The following is a 15,540-nucleotide window of genomic DNA, read 5'->3' on the forward strand; positions in this document are numbered from 1 at the left end:
GATGACTGCAAACAGCCACACATTTATTCAAATGTACAACTGAAAGAATTTAGACCACAGAGCAATAAATTAACATTCACTCACAGAAATATCCATTACACCACACCAGTGATGGGTTCTGCAGACTACATAGGAGCTAAATTGAGATTGCTCTTTATATAATGAGAATATATGTTTAAAGGCTTCCTCATGAGGCAGACTTTTCACACAATTAAAAAAAAAAAGAAGAAGACATAATTACAATTTAGATTTTATTCACAGGCAAAAACACTACTAAAACGTATAACTTACAAATCTGTATGGTCAACAGAGCATTTCCTGGTGCGGTAGAACAAGGCAGAGATCAAAGAACTATCTTATCCATCCCCACACAGACCGTCATTAGACGCGTGGATCTCCAGACGTTGGGTGCGTCTTCTGCCTTTTGGCACATACGGAAAAATATTTGTCTGTGAAACAATTGCGGGTGGTCAAGCGTATTCTACAGTCTGGTTGTGTCTGGTGAAAAATGAGGGAAAGGTTGTTTTCAAAAACTTAATCCATGTCAACCAATTTTTCCTCCTAATAAATAAAGCGCTTTTAAAATATTGCCGGCACATACTTTTACATAGAAGTCGTTCTCAGCTGACAATACAAGGCCTCTTTTCAGCATCAGTCAGTGTGTTGACAGCTGTATGATGACACTTTTATATACATTATTCACAATATTTACAAAAAAAAAAAAATGTCTTGTTAATCCTCTACTTTAAGTCGCAGTGATGAGCTTCATTCCAAGTGCACAGACGCACATTTTATTCGCTCTGGGAATCCTCCTTCGGGATCTCTTGGCTTGAGCAGAACAAAACGTCTATAAAAGGTTGCCTCCGTCTGGTCTGCCTCTATGATTTGACTTCCATGAGTAGTTTGATGTCTTTAATGCCGTGCTCTGCTGCGACAGCGATGATGTGGTCCAAGGCGTTCATGTGGCCCAACATCTTCACAACGTCTCTGACTTGCTCCCTGTTGACAGATGCGGGATATATACGAGTGAAAATACGGACAAAACCCATCACAACAGTTGCTAAAAACACTCCAGCAGGTGGACCTATATATAGATCAAAGAGATCCTTACTTAGAGGTGCGCCGCTCAAAATCGGACCCCCCTAAGCCGCTGCGGTGTAGCGACTTCGCCAAGTGCGCAAGGTAGCGACACAGTGGCTCCAACTGAGGCAACGTCTGCTGGCCCTTCAGCCCAGAGAACCAGTGCAATGGCAAACACTCGACCACCTGGGGGGGGGGTACAAGAACGACTTCTGTGTGACTGTTCAATAAATCACTATCGGCAGTAGTTTATCAGCTGCGTAGGTGTGTTTATAAAGTTAAAACTGCTGGCAATAATGTGATTGCCTGCCCTGACAATGCTGACAATGCACATAATCTCATCAACTGACTTAAACGCATTATTAATTTTGTCTGTGTGTGTGTGTGTGTGTATTCAGGTGGCTTTTAAGAAGCTGACAGAACAGCAACTGTGAAACAACAAATGTTTTGAAATGATACTATTAATCAAAGTAATACAACGCTGAAGTAATTCTCAAACTGGGCCTGTATAAAGAGAAGTTGTAATGTGAATCTCTTATGCAAAGACATGCACATTTATCTACAATGATGGAGTCACATGCCTGTTTTCCTTTCCACAGAACGATCTGACTGAACAAAATCTGTGCCGCGCTCTCACGATTGTAAATACAATGCATAAACTGTAAGGTGGAGCCAATGAAATGGGGGGTGCCGTGGCTCCTGCATGCAGCATGTGAGCATGCAGGAGCAAAGAAAGGTATGTCTGATTTACAGCCAGAACGGTATGTACCAGGAGATACATTTAGCTGACAATGCCGACTCTCCAACTGACTTCTTCCCAAACAATGTACAAACAGGTGGCAGCAAAACACAATATCAATACTATATTTAATAATGCATGTCATAATATATTGCTCATACTCCTAATATTCTTGAGATCTACCCCAAAATTACCTTCTGGCACTTTAGAACATTTTCCTCTCCCGTATCCGTGGTCTGCAGTGCAGAGAGGATGTATCTATTGAGAGTGCTGTCCAAAGCCAGGTCCTTCAGACAGGAATGGGATAAGATACCTTCCCATTGTATGATGTTGCCCAGCAGCTATGATCAGAGGAGACAACAGGTGAATTGTACTGATATGGGAGAAGGGCAGCAACAGAAGGGCACATACATGTAAAATAGTTCCACTAGCTGTGAATTTTTCCATTCCAATTAGCACACAAAGAACGCTGACTGCGTGATGCAGATGTAGCCATTGGGTTAGTTTGTAAGCTAACACTTTTGAGCAAAACACTCCGCTTTTTTTTTTTTTTTGTTAGCATTTAGGGTTGCTCCTAAGCTGCAATTAGTCTAAATTAATTACTTGAAAGACAACATGGCCTTTGCACACACCTTCACACATGACCAGAACTGCCGCTGGTAGAATAAGTAGGCACTGCTGTTCTTGTTCTCCATCACACTGTGCAGAAGAAAAAGAACATTCATTTCAAGCAGCCTTTAGACCTAAAGCTGCGTTTGTAGTTCTAATAACGGTCCAACGCACTTTTTCGGATAGAGTGGAAGGAAGACATCTTCATCCAGAGTCCGCCTGGTTCTTAAGACGGTCGTTTTCAAAAGTTCCTAAAACACAGAATTCAAAACAATGACGGTTCTGCCAGAATTAACACCAACGGACAACATACTGTGCTGAGAGAGCATATTTGGGGCAACATGTGGAACGCAGAAGGGGAAGTGTTGTACCTGTGTGTAGCTGTTGTCCCCATGCAGCACAGTGGGGTAACCTTTCATGAGTCTGCGAATGAAGCCCACCAGCCCGGCTGTCTGACTGCTCGACAGAGGGTCCCACACTTGCTCTGCCAACACTAACACAAGAACACACGACATTTAGTACATTTAGTACTTGCCTTTATTCCAAGGGAATCTTTCTTGGTATGCTAGATGGAGCTGTGTAGGTTTCTACCTGATAATTTGGAGAGGATGACCTTCTCTACTATAGCCGGGAGCAAGCCGATATCCCCATCTCCACTCTGCAACGCGCTGTGCTCCTCAAAACCGTAAAACAGCAGCGACTCAAACCAGAGCATGTATTCAAAGTTTGCACACTGCGCCTTCGGAGCAGAGACAACACCAAACAGGTTTAAAAATGCACCACCCATGAGTATTCTTCTGTCTCCAACAACAACAACTTAAAAAAACGTTACTCTGAAAACGTGCACATGCCCCACCTCGAGAGGATTCCATGTGATGAGCTGCAGGCGGACTAAGGGGTTGAAGAGCTTGGGCAAACAGAGGCTGATGTAAGCATCTCGGTAGCAGTCGGGGTACTCTCTTCTCCACACTTCAAAATGGGATTTGATGCAGTCCAGAGAATGAAATTCCTCCACCACATCCTCAAACACCTTCTTAGATTCCCTTATGATGCGATCTGGACGGGACCAAAGGCTTTAATCGCACATGAGCTCCAGAATACCTAATTAATGTCATCTGTTTTTTAACATTTCATTTTTACTGTATTACTTTTCTACGCCAGTATGTTTCCACAGTAAATCAGTCGTGTACCTTTCTCCATGCTAAAGCTGGTGATGTCAGTGGAGGTTTCCTCATCATCAGATGATAAGCCTTCTTTATGCTCAGCCCTCTTTCCATTTTGCTCTCGAGCTTGTCGCCGCCGCGTTCTGCAACCAGCCACAAAAGGCAAAAAACAACAGGAGTGAAAACGAGAGCTGCGGCGGTCGTTTTCCAGCTCGGCACCGATAAGCCCCCCTAACAGCCACAACTTTAAACGTGTTGCAATGCAAACTTCACAAAGCTGAGCGGCACATTGATCGAATGCAGCTTAATCGCTTTTGCAAAGAACAAAAAGATGATTAGTAAGCTTCATACCGCCGCGCTTCTCTTTCAGCTATCCTCCTCTGACGGCTGTGCTCTTGGTATGCCGCACGGTCTCGGCCGAATGAGTCCAGATTAGGAGCCATGACAGCTTTATCTGCAAGAGAGAGGATCGATGTTAAAATGAATACCGACAAGCTAAGACAACCCTTTACTCATTTTTAGACTGAAAACTCAGCATCTTACACATTAAATAAGGTTAATCCAATTTAAAATAGTCCAAAATGCTATAAAAAAAAAAAAACAAAAAAAAAACATACGTTACAAGCTCTGGATTAACTTACGTATGTACAAGATAAAACCAGCATTAACACATATAATTGAACTTTATTGAGCATCATTCACTTTCTAGTAACTTACCTGGACTTAACTTCAGACATATTACAGTGAAAGTGACAGATGGCAAGTCACTCTTTGTTTTTTTTGTCATCTTTACAAAGTGGCACATTATTGGAGCCCAGTTACAAACACCCAGCTGCGAGACTAAGTAGCTCAAACAGCTCCTCCAATAAAACATTCCCGATATGCATACATGCCCACTCAAACAAAATCAAGTCATTTGACCTTAATCGTACTCATGAGGGAACTGTAATGGGGTATGTGGGTAATGTAAGGTAGGAACATGAGCCACACACACACAAACACACGCTCAGAGAACTATTGAGGCCGTTCAAATAAATCATAAAAACCTTCAAGATGGACTGACTTGAAAGGCTTGCAAACTCCGACGATTCATCTTTAATATCATCCTGTCTTCTCTGGACAAGTCGTGACGCCCGTTGCCTTAGTAACTGGTGCATGGCAGCCTCCAGCTCCAGGACAGCAGGCACCTGAAAGATATGATGCCTTTTGTGACCTCTGACCCAACAAAAGTGGGACTCCGAGTCACTGGGATGTCTTGCTGGAGGAATAAAAGGAGCATGACGGACAGCACAACACTGGAGCAAACTATCACTGTTCTCCAGTGAAAACTTGCCATCTCTAAAATTTCTCAAGCTTGAACATTGCAGACTCCAGTTTAGCTGATAGTTAAGGTTGAAAAACAAAGTCAAAGACATGTTAAATGTCTTTTACAATGAATGCACAGGAGTGAAAGACTTACTCAACACTGACAATATACAACACAATCCAACCATGTATACACTACATTAAACGACTCCATACTAAGGCATGCTGACATGTTTAGTGTGCTGTATTAATCACAATGTTCTGTGCACTGATTAGTTGTGGGGAAAAAAAAAAAAAAAAAAAACATGCTGACAGCTGGAAGGTCAGTTCTCTCTCCATTCCATGTAGGTTTCTGGTCTGCTGCAAGTCTGAGTTATTTTATCTGGACAAGCATGTCGCTGCAGACGTATAACAATATAACGTGTGTCCGGGGCATCATCTAATTTTCTTTCGCCTGTCTGGACACATCATCTTTGCTTAGACAGGGCACCCTAAAAGGTGCAAAGACTTTCTGTACACTGGTATAAAATGTTTTTAAACTGTCAACAATTATGAATTAAGAGCATAGTCTTTGTGCACAAAAAAAAAAAACACTTGAAAAACTATCTTGTTAAATAGCAAAAGTTGTATTTCTGACAAGCACGTGAAGTGATCTCCAGATGAGAAAGTTGCAGTCAAAGACTTGCCAGCACTGCAAACTAGCCTTAATAATAATAACAGGCTCTTTTTTTCTAGGTTGTGATAAATAATGTCTCAAAATACTACTTTTTTTTTGTATCCCTCTAAAAGTCACATAAGTTTTTAGATCACAGACACAAAACAGCTAATCAGACCACATATAAATTCTCCCTTACCTTTTCACTGAAACACTCAAGCAAGTCTCCAACATACCCTCGCATCTCTTGCAAGAATTTATATTGATCTGCATTGTCATTGGATGAACCCTCCAGCTGCTGTATGGTACTCTCAGAGGCAGCTAGGTCTTCCTTGATCTGTTCGTAGCGTTTGGCATTTGAGTTGTGGCCTGCATGCATCTGGGTGAGCCTACAAACACACGACATAGTAGGTAGAACAAGGAACTGTGAGTTAGAGGGGTCGCAATTCACAATCTGCATACAGTTAACAGAAATTAATATCTTTAGTCGTGCCACCAATAATAATAATAATCATTAAAACTGAGACAAATTTGGCCTCTCTGGCCGTTAGATGTGTAGGAAAGCTTTGCTGGGTCCTCAGGACCATTGCTCACTGAGATGTCAGCAGCCGAGCTGAGGACTGATATTAGACGTTGCTGCACTCTTCCACTGAACCTACCTATCCTGCAGGCGCTTCTTTACCAGATCAATGGATACCGGGGTTAGATCACAAATAGGGGCCCCGTAGTGAATGGAGCCATTGTCGGGGTGGCCGGGGAGCTTCCCGGTCTGTGGAGTCACTGTGCTGTAGGTGAAAGGCATGCTGTAGCCGGCGCCGTAAGGCTGGGTCTCGTAGCTGTTCTGGTAGTAGATGGTGTTGTCCTCTGGCTGGGTGCTTTGGACCTAATTGTTAAAAAAAGGAGGCAAATACATAAGACTTTTAAACCACAATAAAACTGACAACTAATGGTAGCAGACTAACAATTCATCAATAAAAAAATCACTTTCCACAACTGAGGGATATTCTCATTTCTCTTTGTTAGACCAACAGTTCAATTTCAAAATATATCAAAAATAGAAAGGCTGGAGATCAGCCAACATGGCATTTTGCTTGATAAACAACTATCTAATCAACAATCAACATTGGTTGTTATACTGTTAACCCATTTCTTGAATGACTAAATGTTTCAAAGGATGATGTCAAGTTATTACACATGGAAATTCAATAGAAGCTTTTTACAAAGCTGTAGAAAAGCATACATCGTTTCAGCTTACCTGGGGTATGCTGATTCCTTTCCTGATCTGCTCTTGCTCCCAACGGCTCACCTCTTCATCTTGACCTGTATCCAGAGCCTCGTCATCACTACCCTCAATACCTGTGCACATGTAATGGGGGGGAAATTTGTGTCTTACACACAGCTGACCGAGAGCAATGCAATATAATCAATGCGCAGTTAGAGTGGCATTTGAGTACAGTACCTATTTCCTCAGCTATCTTCTGCCTCTGGCTTTTGTTCTTTACTCCACTGAAGCGTATCCTCTTCTCTTCCTCATCTTCATCATCGCTGGCGTCTTGGTCTTCGCACCCCAGGCGTTTCTTGGGAGTCTCCGTCTCCACCAGTGGAGCATCTCCCCCAAGCTCTCTTGCCAGTTGTCTGCGCTTTCTGGCAGCATGGATAAACGCTGCATCGGGGATCTCCCCTGGTGACATGAGAGACACAGGGCATCAGCAAAGTGTTTGTGCAGTTGTACGCGACTTACAGAAAGCCTTTCAGGTGTGGAGTATTTACACAAATGTTGTAGGCTGTTTTTCCTGAGAGGGTTTGCAGAAGTCGGTGTTTAAAAAGTATGAAATACAAATTCACTATCCTGTGTTACATAAAACCGCAAGAATTATCTTCTATGAGAGTTGACTGCACCAGTGCCCACTGCTGAATTACTCAACAAGCGCTTCACTCTGAAAGTGTCCACACTATACCTGGTTTCAAGCTGCTGAGGGTCGACAGTGTGTTGAATGTTCCTCCCATGTTGTTGCCTCTGGGTACTGGACCATGTGCTTGACCGCCATGACTACGTGCCTCTTCTGCCTGTTCATCAGCACTGTCCACCTCCATCTCCTCCTCTCCGTGTTCACTGTTCGCTCTGCTGGTAGGTTCTTCTTTAATGGCGACTGCAAGCTGAGGTGGAGCATCTAGGGGAGAAGATGGTGAAGCAAGTGGGGAGAGTGATTAAGAGACTTACTCTGGAATTACAGTCATTCAGAAATCACCAGCACATGAGCGATGAAATAGTAAAACTGATTAACTTGAGCAAAACGAACACCAGTAGTCTACTGTCACAATTAAAGGCTCTTTCCTTTAAAACTGCAGCTACAAACTCAATTAAGAGTCCTAGAGAATGTGGTATTATCATATTTGCAGATGTGACATAGCTCATCGAGAAACTCACCTGATTTGGTTTCCTGTTTGACACTTCCAGATCTCTCCAAATCCTCCTTGTATTCTTTCTTCAGCTGCTTGACAATCTTCTTGCTGTGATTGGGTTTCTTCACTCTGAACACTTCGGATCCTTCTGTTCATGCAACAAGAGTAAGTGATGAGTCTGGACCATGTGCAACATCAGATTTTAAACTTCAGGGGTAAACATGTAGGATTTTCAATCAAAGAAAGTTTAAAGTTTACTTCATTACTAGCTGTGGTACAATAAAGCGAAACCAAATGGTCGTGTTTAAACTGCCAGAACGACACACTTTCTTCAGCTAATGTTACCTGTCTAGTTATCTTAGCATTGGTTTAGCAAGTTACCTTCTTCGTCGTCGAAACTCAACAAGCTAGCTTTCGTCGGCGGGGGCACAGGCGCTGGATCTTTTGCCTTCTTTTCCTTCTTGACAGCTCTTACATTGATAATATTTGCCATAAAACCGTTACTGTGACTACTGTCCGTGCTGCCCGGTGCACTGGCAGGGGTGTTTACGGAGCTCTCCATAAACGGGATTTCAACGACAGGCCCAAACGATGTGGGCGCCAGCGACTGCGGCTTGGTCTCCTCATCCTCGTCAGACTCATTCCTTCGTCGAAAGTTCGCTCTTTTCGCTTTTTTAAACATAATGTATGTCTGTCAAAAACAATAGAGCATGCGCAAGCGTTGGACAACATAAAATTGTGCTCAGAGTTGAAAGATATTGAAGCCACACTGCATGTCGGCCATTTTCTTTAAGGGGATTATTTGTCTCTTTTTCGTTTTCAAAGTGAAAAGCGGAGTGCATGTATCATTGGCACTATACTGCCTCCTACTGGTCAAAATAGATACAGACGTCCTGTCTTCAAACAATGTGGGAGTTATCAATTAAACAGTATAATATAATATAATATAATATAATATAATATAATATAATATAATATAATATAATATAATATAATATAATATAATATAATATAATACAGTAATAGGGTCCCTTGGATGGATACCCCTTACAACAGAGTCGAACTTGTTTAGCTCAGCTGAGAGAGAGAGAGAGAGCTCATATTACTCCAGTCTTAAAATCTCTCCATTGGCTTCCTGTGTGTTTCCGTATTGATATAAAGCTCTTAATGGTTTTGATCCAAAGTATTTGTCTGACTTGCTTTTATTTGAGCCTCCCAGAGCCCTCAGGTCATTGGGGGCTGGTCTCTTATTTATTTCTAAAGCGGGGACTAAAACATATGGAGAAGCGCCTTTTAGTTTTTATGGTCCTCACTTGTGGAACAGCCTTGCTGAAGACCTGAGGGCAGCTGGGAGTGTTAATATTTTTATAAGAGCAGCTTAAGACCTACCTTTTTAGTAAAGCTTTTAATTGAACATCTTTTATTAGTATTCATAGTCAATATTTTACTTACATTTATTTCCTCCTAAATGCTCCTAAAATAGCAGCTACACAGATATTTTCAGGTCATTTGACTCAGTTATGAAGGTTCCTAAGCAAAATAGACTCTGTCAGGGCTGCTCCTTGTCACAGGAAAAGATGGTGTCGGTTTGGATACCTCCCAGTTCTTTTTTTTTTTTTTTGCAGATGATGCCATGACTTTCTGCGCAAACTGGAGCAGTTCACAGAGTGTGAAGTGGCCAGGATGAAAGTCAGCCCCTCCAAATCCAAGGACACAGTTCCCAACTGAAAAAGGATTTAAAACATTGTTGGAAAAACCGTTGACAGAATTCAGTTTTGCAGCTTTAGTTCTTACTGTGATTACTTTCTTAGGCACTTAGATTTTCATCTAGTTCATGTCTTCCTTAGTTATTTTATTTCAGCTCACTTTCATTCTCATTTTATTATCTTTAGCCTATTTCTTCCATTAATCTGACTTCCAACAGCTTTTTATTTTTCTATTTTTGAACAATCGGGAGGAGATAAAGACACAGATTGGTACCTCTAGAATTGCACCTATATACTACAGTGTGTTACAGTACATACAGCTGTTGGTGTGTTACACACAGTTTGGACAATAAGAACTGAGAGGAGCATATGTCTGTGCTAATAGGAATAAATGACATGCATTCTGGACTTCGACAATCGTCAGTGTCTCTCATAAAAGCCAAACGTGAGCCTCTGTTTGCGTGGCTCATTACAGAGACTCAGTGTAGTTGAAACTGAGGCAGTGATAATAACTGCTGAAATTAAAGTGTCACCACAGATGAAGCTGGAGAGATATGCTCTGATTAATTAACAACAAGATGACCCTGTGCCGCTAAGATGATAATTGGGAGATAAATATCTTCCCATTAAGGATATCATTTAAATTTTTAAAGCCCTGTCTTTCTCCATCATCGAAGCCACAAACATATTCTCTTCCGGTTGGGAGGTAATGAGGACTGAGAGGGCTGTCACAGTCGCAAATGATAAAGGTAGTATGGTTTTGATGATATTTTTGAGTATGTTCTGATTACATTGTAAAGTAAACATATACTGTATCTGTCTTTAACTTGTGCTTTGCTGACCTGATACTTTTAAAATCTTACGTGAGTTAAACAGTCTCAGAAGATGAAACCTTGCCAGATGGACAACAGTGTGTTTTCCTATGTCCCTTAAAAGTGAAAAAAATAAACCAAATGTGGTCCGATTGCTTATTTGTGTTTCAATGAAACTTGACATTTATCTTAGAACCACTTGGGGGCACTGCATCACCTTGTAGGAGAGAGACGTGTTTGTGGCCAAGGCAGCTCATAGTTCACTCATGTATAAATGCTAATGAAATACAATGACATTTCCTGATCCACTGAATGTATCTGAAACAAGCCGGGATGAATATAGATGGCATCAATACTTGCTAGTCAAAGGTTTGTGGGGCTCATCAAATAATTTCTCTCATTTTTAAAAGGAAGCTGTTGCTACGTGACTGTTTCAGGTGATTGTTTAAGCAAGAATAAATGCAATTGTTGAGTCATATATCATACCTTGTTTTTTTGTTTGTGTGCACATGATTAAAGAAAGCAGTCTGTGTCTGTCATCTATAAGTCGAGCAGCAGGAGGCATGTTTAATTGTTCTGGCAGGCCACAGTAATTGTAGAAGCAAAGTCATGGGAGCCATAGTTTCAGTTGCACAAACTTCAGGGTTGAATGGCAGAGCTTATTGAATGTTAAACGAAGGTAAGAGTTGAACTAAAAAGAGGTGTTATAATAGAAAGAAATGAGAATCATATTTTTCACCTTTTACTGATGACTTAATCCAAGGCTTTGGATTCAACAGTTTTCAAAGGAAGCATTTCATCCCCATTTGCTTTTGCTTTCATGAATTCAGTCGTACTTTTGATATTAGAAAAAGCCCATTTTATCAAAACTTGGCATTGCACTTGCATATATTCTTCTGCTCTCAGATGATAATGTCCTTTTAAGACAGACGTTGTGATACAACATTAAACTTATGTTTGGAGAACTACCACCTTAGAATGAAGGAGGGATTTGAATACCCTCATGATCGAGTGAACTGTGTTGTCAATGATCTCCCGAGGCAACCTGGTCCCAGGGGAGGGGCCAGACCAATAAGATTCAAAGTCCCCGATAAAGAAACGCCAGTCAGAGAAAATCCATGATTTCCCTTTTAACTGGGAGAAGGTTTCTAGAAGAGGTAAACCGGGGCATCCCCTGGAGAGGGACCTGTGGGGAAAGCTTATCTGGCCAAGCCCCAGGAGCCAAGGCTTAGCTGGGGTCATGTAGATGAAGCCACAGGATGCCACCTCCATGTTAGCTCACCACTTGTAGGGAGGAAAATCAAGGTTGGCTGTTGTGTGCACTTGACGGCAGGCAAAGGCGAGGCCTGGGTATATTGACTTCCAGTGTCTCGTACAGGCCCTTAGAATGTGAAATATCACCTCACCGGCAAGAGAGAGACCTGAGGTGGTATGTGAGGTGTAACAGTACCAGCTAGATCTAGTTGGATTTATTTCCACTCACAGCATGGGCCATGGAACCAAACTCCTGGAGAATATGCTTGGGTGACGTGTCAGGCAGATGTGGAGGGATTCAAAAGCCCCCAGTTTAGTGACTTAGTGTCTTCCGAGTTCTCCACAGTGAGACAAAAACTTCTGCTCCATCTATGTTCCAACCCTCACTTATGGTCACAAGATTTAGGTAGTAACGGATAGAATGAGATCTCAGACACAAGCTGCCGGAAAGAGTTTCCCTGGAGGGTGGCAATGGCTCAGCTATAGAGATGAGGTGGGAAACTCACATATCTGGGGAGAACAAGGAGTAGAGCCGCTGGTCCTTTGCATGGAAAAATGTCGACATTCAATTATGTCACCTCCCTTTTGTAGGTATTGAGGCAAGTCCAACTGGGAAGAGACACCAAATCAGACCCAAAATCCACTGTAATTGCTATATATCCATTTTGGCCTGGGAACATCATGGGATGCCCAAGAGGGGATGAAGGGGGTCTATTGGAAGAGGGATGTCTGGGTTTCCCTCCACAAATTGTTGCCTCCACAACCCAACCTCAGATACGCAGAAGAAAATTGATTCATGGTTGCATTGCATAAACCAAATCTAATTGCTCAGTCAACGATGACAAGCTGCCCCCTGCAGATTTGTAATACTGGATAATTTCCCTCCATAAATTATATCACAACGCATTGTATCTTTGTCTAATTTGTTTGATTTAATTGTTCACTTTTCAGACTTGTTTGAAAATCTGATCATTTCCAAGTCTGTTAAGTTCTGTTATTTAGGCAGAAACATTAAAAATTAACTGAAAATCATGACTGTAACTGATGTGTTACCAGAACTAAAAGCCTTTTGATTACACATTAACTTAAAAGTTCATACAAGCACCAACACAGCGGAACCTATTTTCACAGTGAAGTGTTTTAATCAGTAAATGGTATAGCCCATTGTCTCATGCTGGCCAGTGTGCTTCGCCAAGATGATTCATTTCAGTGTGTCAATGACGATATTTGCATATTTCTCCCTGCCTTCCTTGGCTGCTCTTGTCACGAATATCATGCATATCGCAGTGACCTCCAACTGCCTCCTTTCTGCATCGCAAAAAAAGTTGACATAACCAGTTTCATGCATCTTTGCAGCTCCCTACAGCCGCCTTCTTCAGCTGACACCTCTCCGCCTCCCCTTCTCAGTTTTTACTCTGCCCATCCTCTTCGTGATGAATTCTACTTTTCCCTTTTGTTGCTGTGCTTTAGGGATGCAGATGCCAACGATTGGCAAAGACTTTAAAAAGATGTAAAAGAAAGAAAGTTATTTCAATCTGCTGTATCAGCAACATCCCCAATCTGTTCATCAAACCCTCCTCTTCTTTTTTTCATCCGTCACTCGAGGTAACATCAAAGCCTAGTCTTTAGGAGACTATCAGAACTTTGTTCACACACAGGAACGCTCAATTATACACACCCTCAGATTTGCACTGACATATCTCAGAGACTGTCCTTCTTCTGGCAACTTCTCGACACTTGTGTCTTCCCGGTAGCAGACATCCGCTCCAGATTTAAGAAAACCAGCACACCTTTATCCGTAACCTTTCACGAGGGAGAAACATCGGCATCCCATGAGAAACCCTGCTGTGAAAACCTCCCCACAGCACCTGTGAGCAATGCAGATATAGACTAAAGTGGAGAAACGGGTTGGAAGAGATGATGTGGCTGATTAGGGAGAACACAGAGAGGAAATGATGATGTTTAAACTCACTTTGAAGCTTCAAACTAGTAAATAAATGATGTGCTCAAGAAGACTCTAGAAATGGCTGCAGTTCCTACACCTGCGGCTCAATGCTTAAATATTCATTTCCTGTCAGAGTCACACAAGCACTTGAGAAGTGCGTGTTTAGCTTGTATGAGTGAATGTGTGTGTCTTCAGGAGGCTATTTTGAATTAAGAAAGATGTACCGCTCACAAGCTGCCGTCTTCAAGTAGATGAGACGGGAATAAAAGAGAAGCGAATTTAGGATTTATTTTTCTCTTTTAGCTCAAACGCTCTCATCAGTGGACAGCACACTGGAGAAGCAAAAGCCCTCGTTGCTTTCATCTGCTCCCTTACTTTTCTTTTATCCTTGCGATGCCTGTAATAGTCCTGAGATTAGTGCTGGATGAGCTAGCTAAACTTTCCGTTTGGCAGAAAGGGGGAAAGTTTTTTTTTTTTTTTGTTTTTCTTCGGAAAATATTGCAAGAAAAATTTAAAAAGAGAATTTTCTATGAGGACATTTAAAAGATGAAAACAGAACTATTCCAGGGAGGACTTCTAACAAAATCCCAGTACACAGAAAAGTAATACAAATGGGATTGTACACAAATGCACACATTTTGAAAACATTCTTACAGTGGCAGATGATTTAGCTCAATGTCCCGAAATAATAGCAGAAATAGTATCAAATCATCCTGATGCAATATTGACTTATTTCCATGCACTTTAAAATAACTATTTGACTGGAGTTTGTCATCACAGTCTTTTTACTGTTAGTTTTACACATGTGTGTCTACTGATTAATCATTGCATCTGACTGCTCATTAGACCATCTTCTTAAAAACCGCTTGACTTTGTATTGACTTTTTATCCCACTCAGCTCTTCATTTCACGCTTCTCCTATTTGACTTTTTTCTCTGCCCTCTCGCTTTCTAGTCAGCGTATGTTTTAGACAGTCCTTCAGGGGCTTTCTCTTCTGTCAGCCTGAGTAGAGATATTTCAGCACCTTGATTTCAGGGTAATTACATAAGTATAAATGATGACTCTCCCTGAATGCATTTTCCTCTCCCTCTCCGTCAGCCCATCAGGAAAAGGACCTGGGGCACAGCAATCACTCACTACTACAGCGCAGCCGGAAAAAAAAATTACAATGTCCCAGAAGTTTACGAGTGAAGACAAAAAAAGAGATTTTCTTTCTTGATTGTGTGGTTTTAAGATAAGAATAACCTGAATGTATTCCCCCTTCTTTTTGTCAAGCCAGAAGGAAAAAGACCCGGGGCAGAGCATTCACTTGCTAGTGCTCTGCTGTAGAGGGAAACACAGTTATTCAAAATGTGCATATCATTTATATATATATTCTTTTAGCATTCTTTTAGCATTTTTCTGAATCATGACAGGGTGTTTGGGCTGGCATGCATGTGACTTTTGAGCGCCGTACTGTGTCACATTCCCACCAGGCTGTTGCCAAGGGAAACCACATTCCACCACCTGGAGCTGAGCAGCTCCACTGGAATAACATGGATGCTTCAACATCAGCGATAGAAGGACAGCTCATTTACACTGGGCCAAGGTTTTCTCACCAGAACCTAATTTTTTTTTCAGAATTTTCGTACTCAAAGTAGTTCTGTATAATTGAGGTTTTTTAAATTAGTTTTTGTGTCTCCTAATTTTGAAGATAAAGCGCTATTTTAAGTTTATGGCATATACAACCTGAAATTGTGGGTCTATTCCAATAATACAATCCAGTTTCTAAAAGTTGTCATGAAAACTGGGAAATAATCACGAAACAGTGATCATCTCTGTAAGGATGCTGATGATAGGAAAATCTTTTTTTTCTTTGTTTGTTGGTTT

General features: G+C 41.5%; 1 protein-coding gene across 1 annotated transcript; it reads right to left on the reverse strand.

Annotated features, from left to right (window-relative positions):
• Positions 1 to 237: 237 nt before the first annotated feature.
• Positions 238 to 8,757, reverse strand: paxbp1 (PAX3 and PAX7 binding protein 1). Its single transcript, XM_072374221.1, has 18 exons — positions 8,336 to 8,757; positions 7,980 to 8,102; positions 7,510 to 7,722; positions 7,011 to 7,232; positions 6,807 to 6,907; positions 6,211 to 6,434; positions 5,751 to 5,940; positions 4,655 to 4,778; positions 3,943 to 4,045; positions 3,619 to 3,734; positions 3,285 to 3,484; positions 3,020 to 3,167; positions 2,800 to 2,921; positions 2,603 to 2,679; positions 2,452 to 2,518; positions 2,014 to 2,160; positions 1,112 to 1,266; positions 238 to 999 (listed from the first exon to the last, which is right to left on the reverse strand). The coding sequence occupies exons 1-18, from the start codon at positions 8,634 to 8,636 to the stop codon at positions 879 to 881; spliced, it is 2,754 nt and encodes a 917-aa protein (XP_072230322.1). The 5' UTR covers positions 8,637 to 8,757; the 3' UTR covers positions 238 to 878.
• Positions 8,758 to 15,540: the final 6,783 nt, after the last annotated feature.

Source organism: Leuresthes tenuis, unplaced genomic scaffold, assembly GCF_036924035.1.
Source record: "Leuresthes tenuis unplaced genomic scaffold, fLeuTen1.0.hap1 SCAF_21, whole genome shotgun sequence".
Classification (NCBI taxonomy): domain Eukaryota; kingdom Metazoa; phylum Chordata; class Actinopteri; order Atheriniformes; family Atherinopsidae; genus Leuresthes; species Leuresthes tenuis.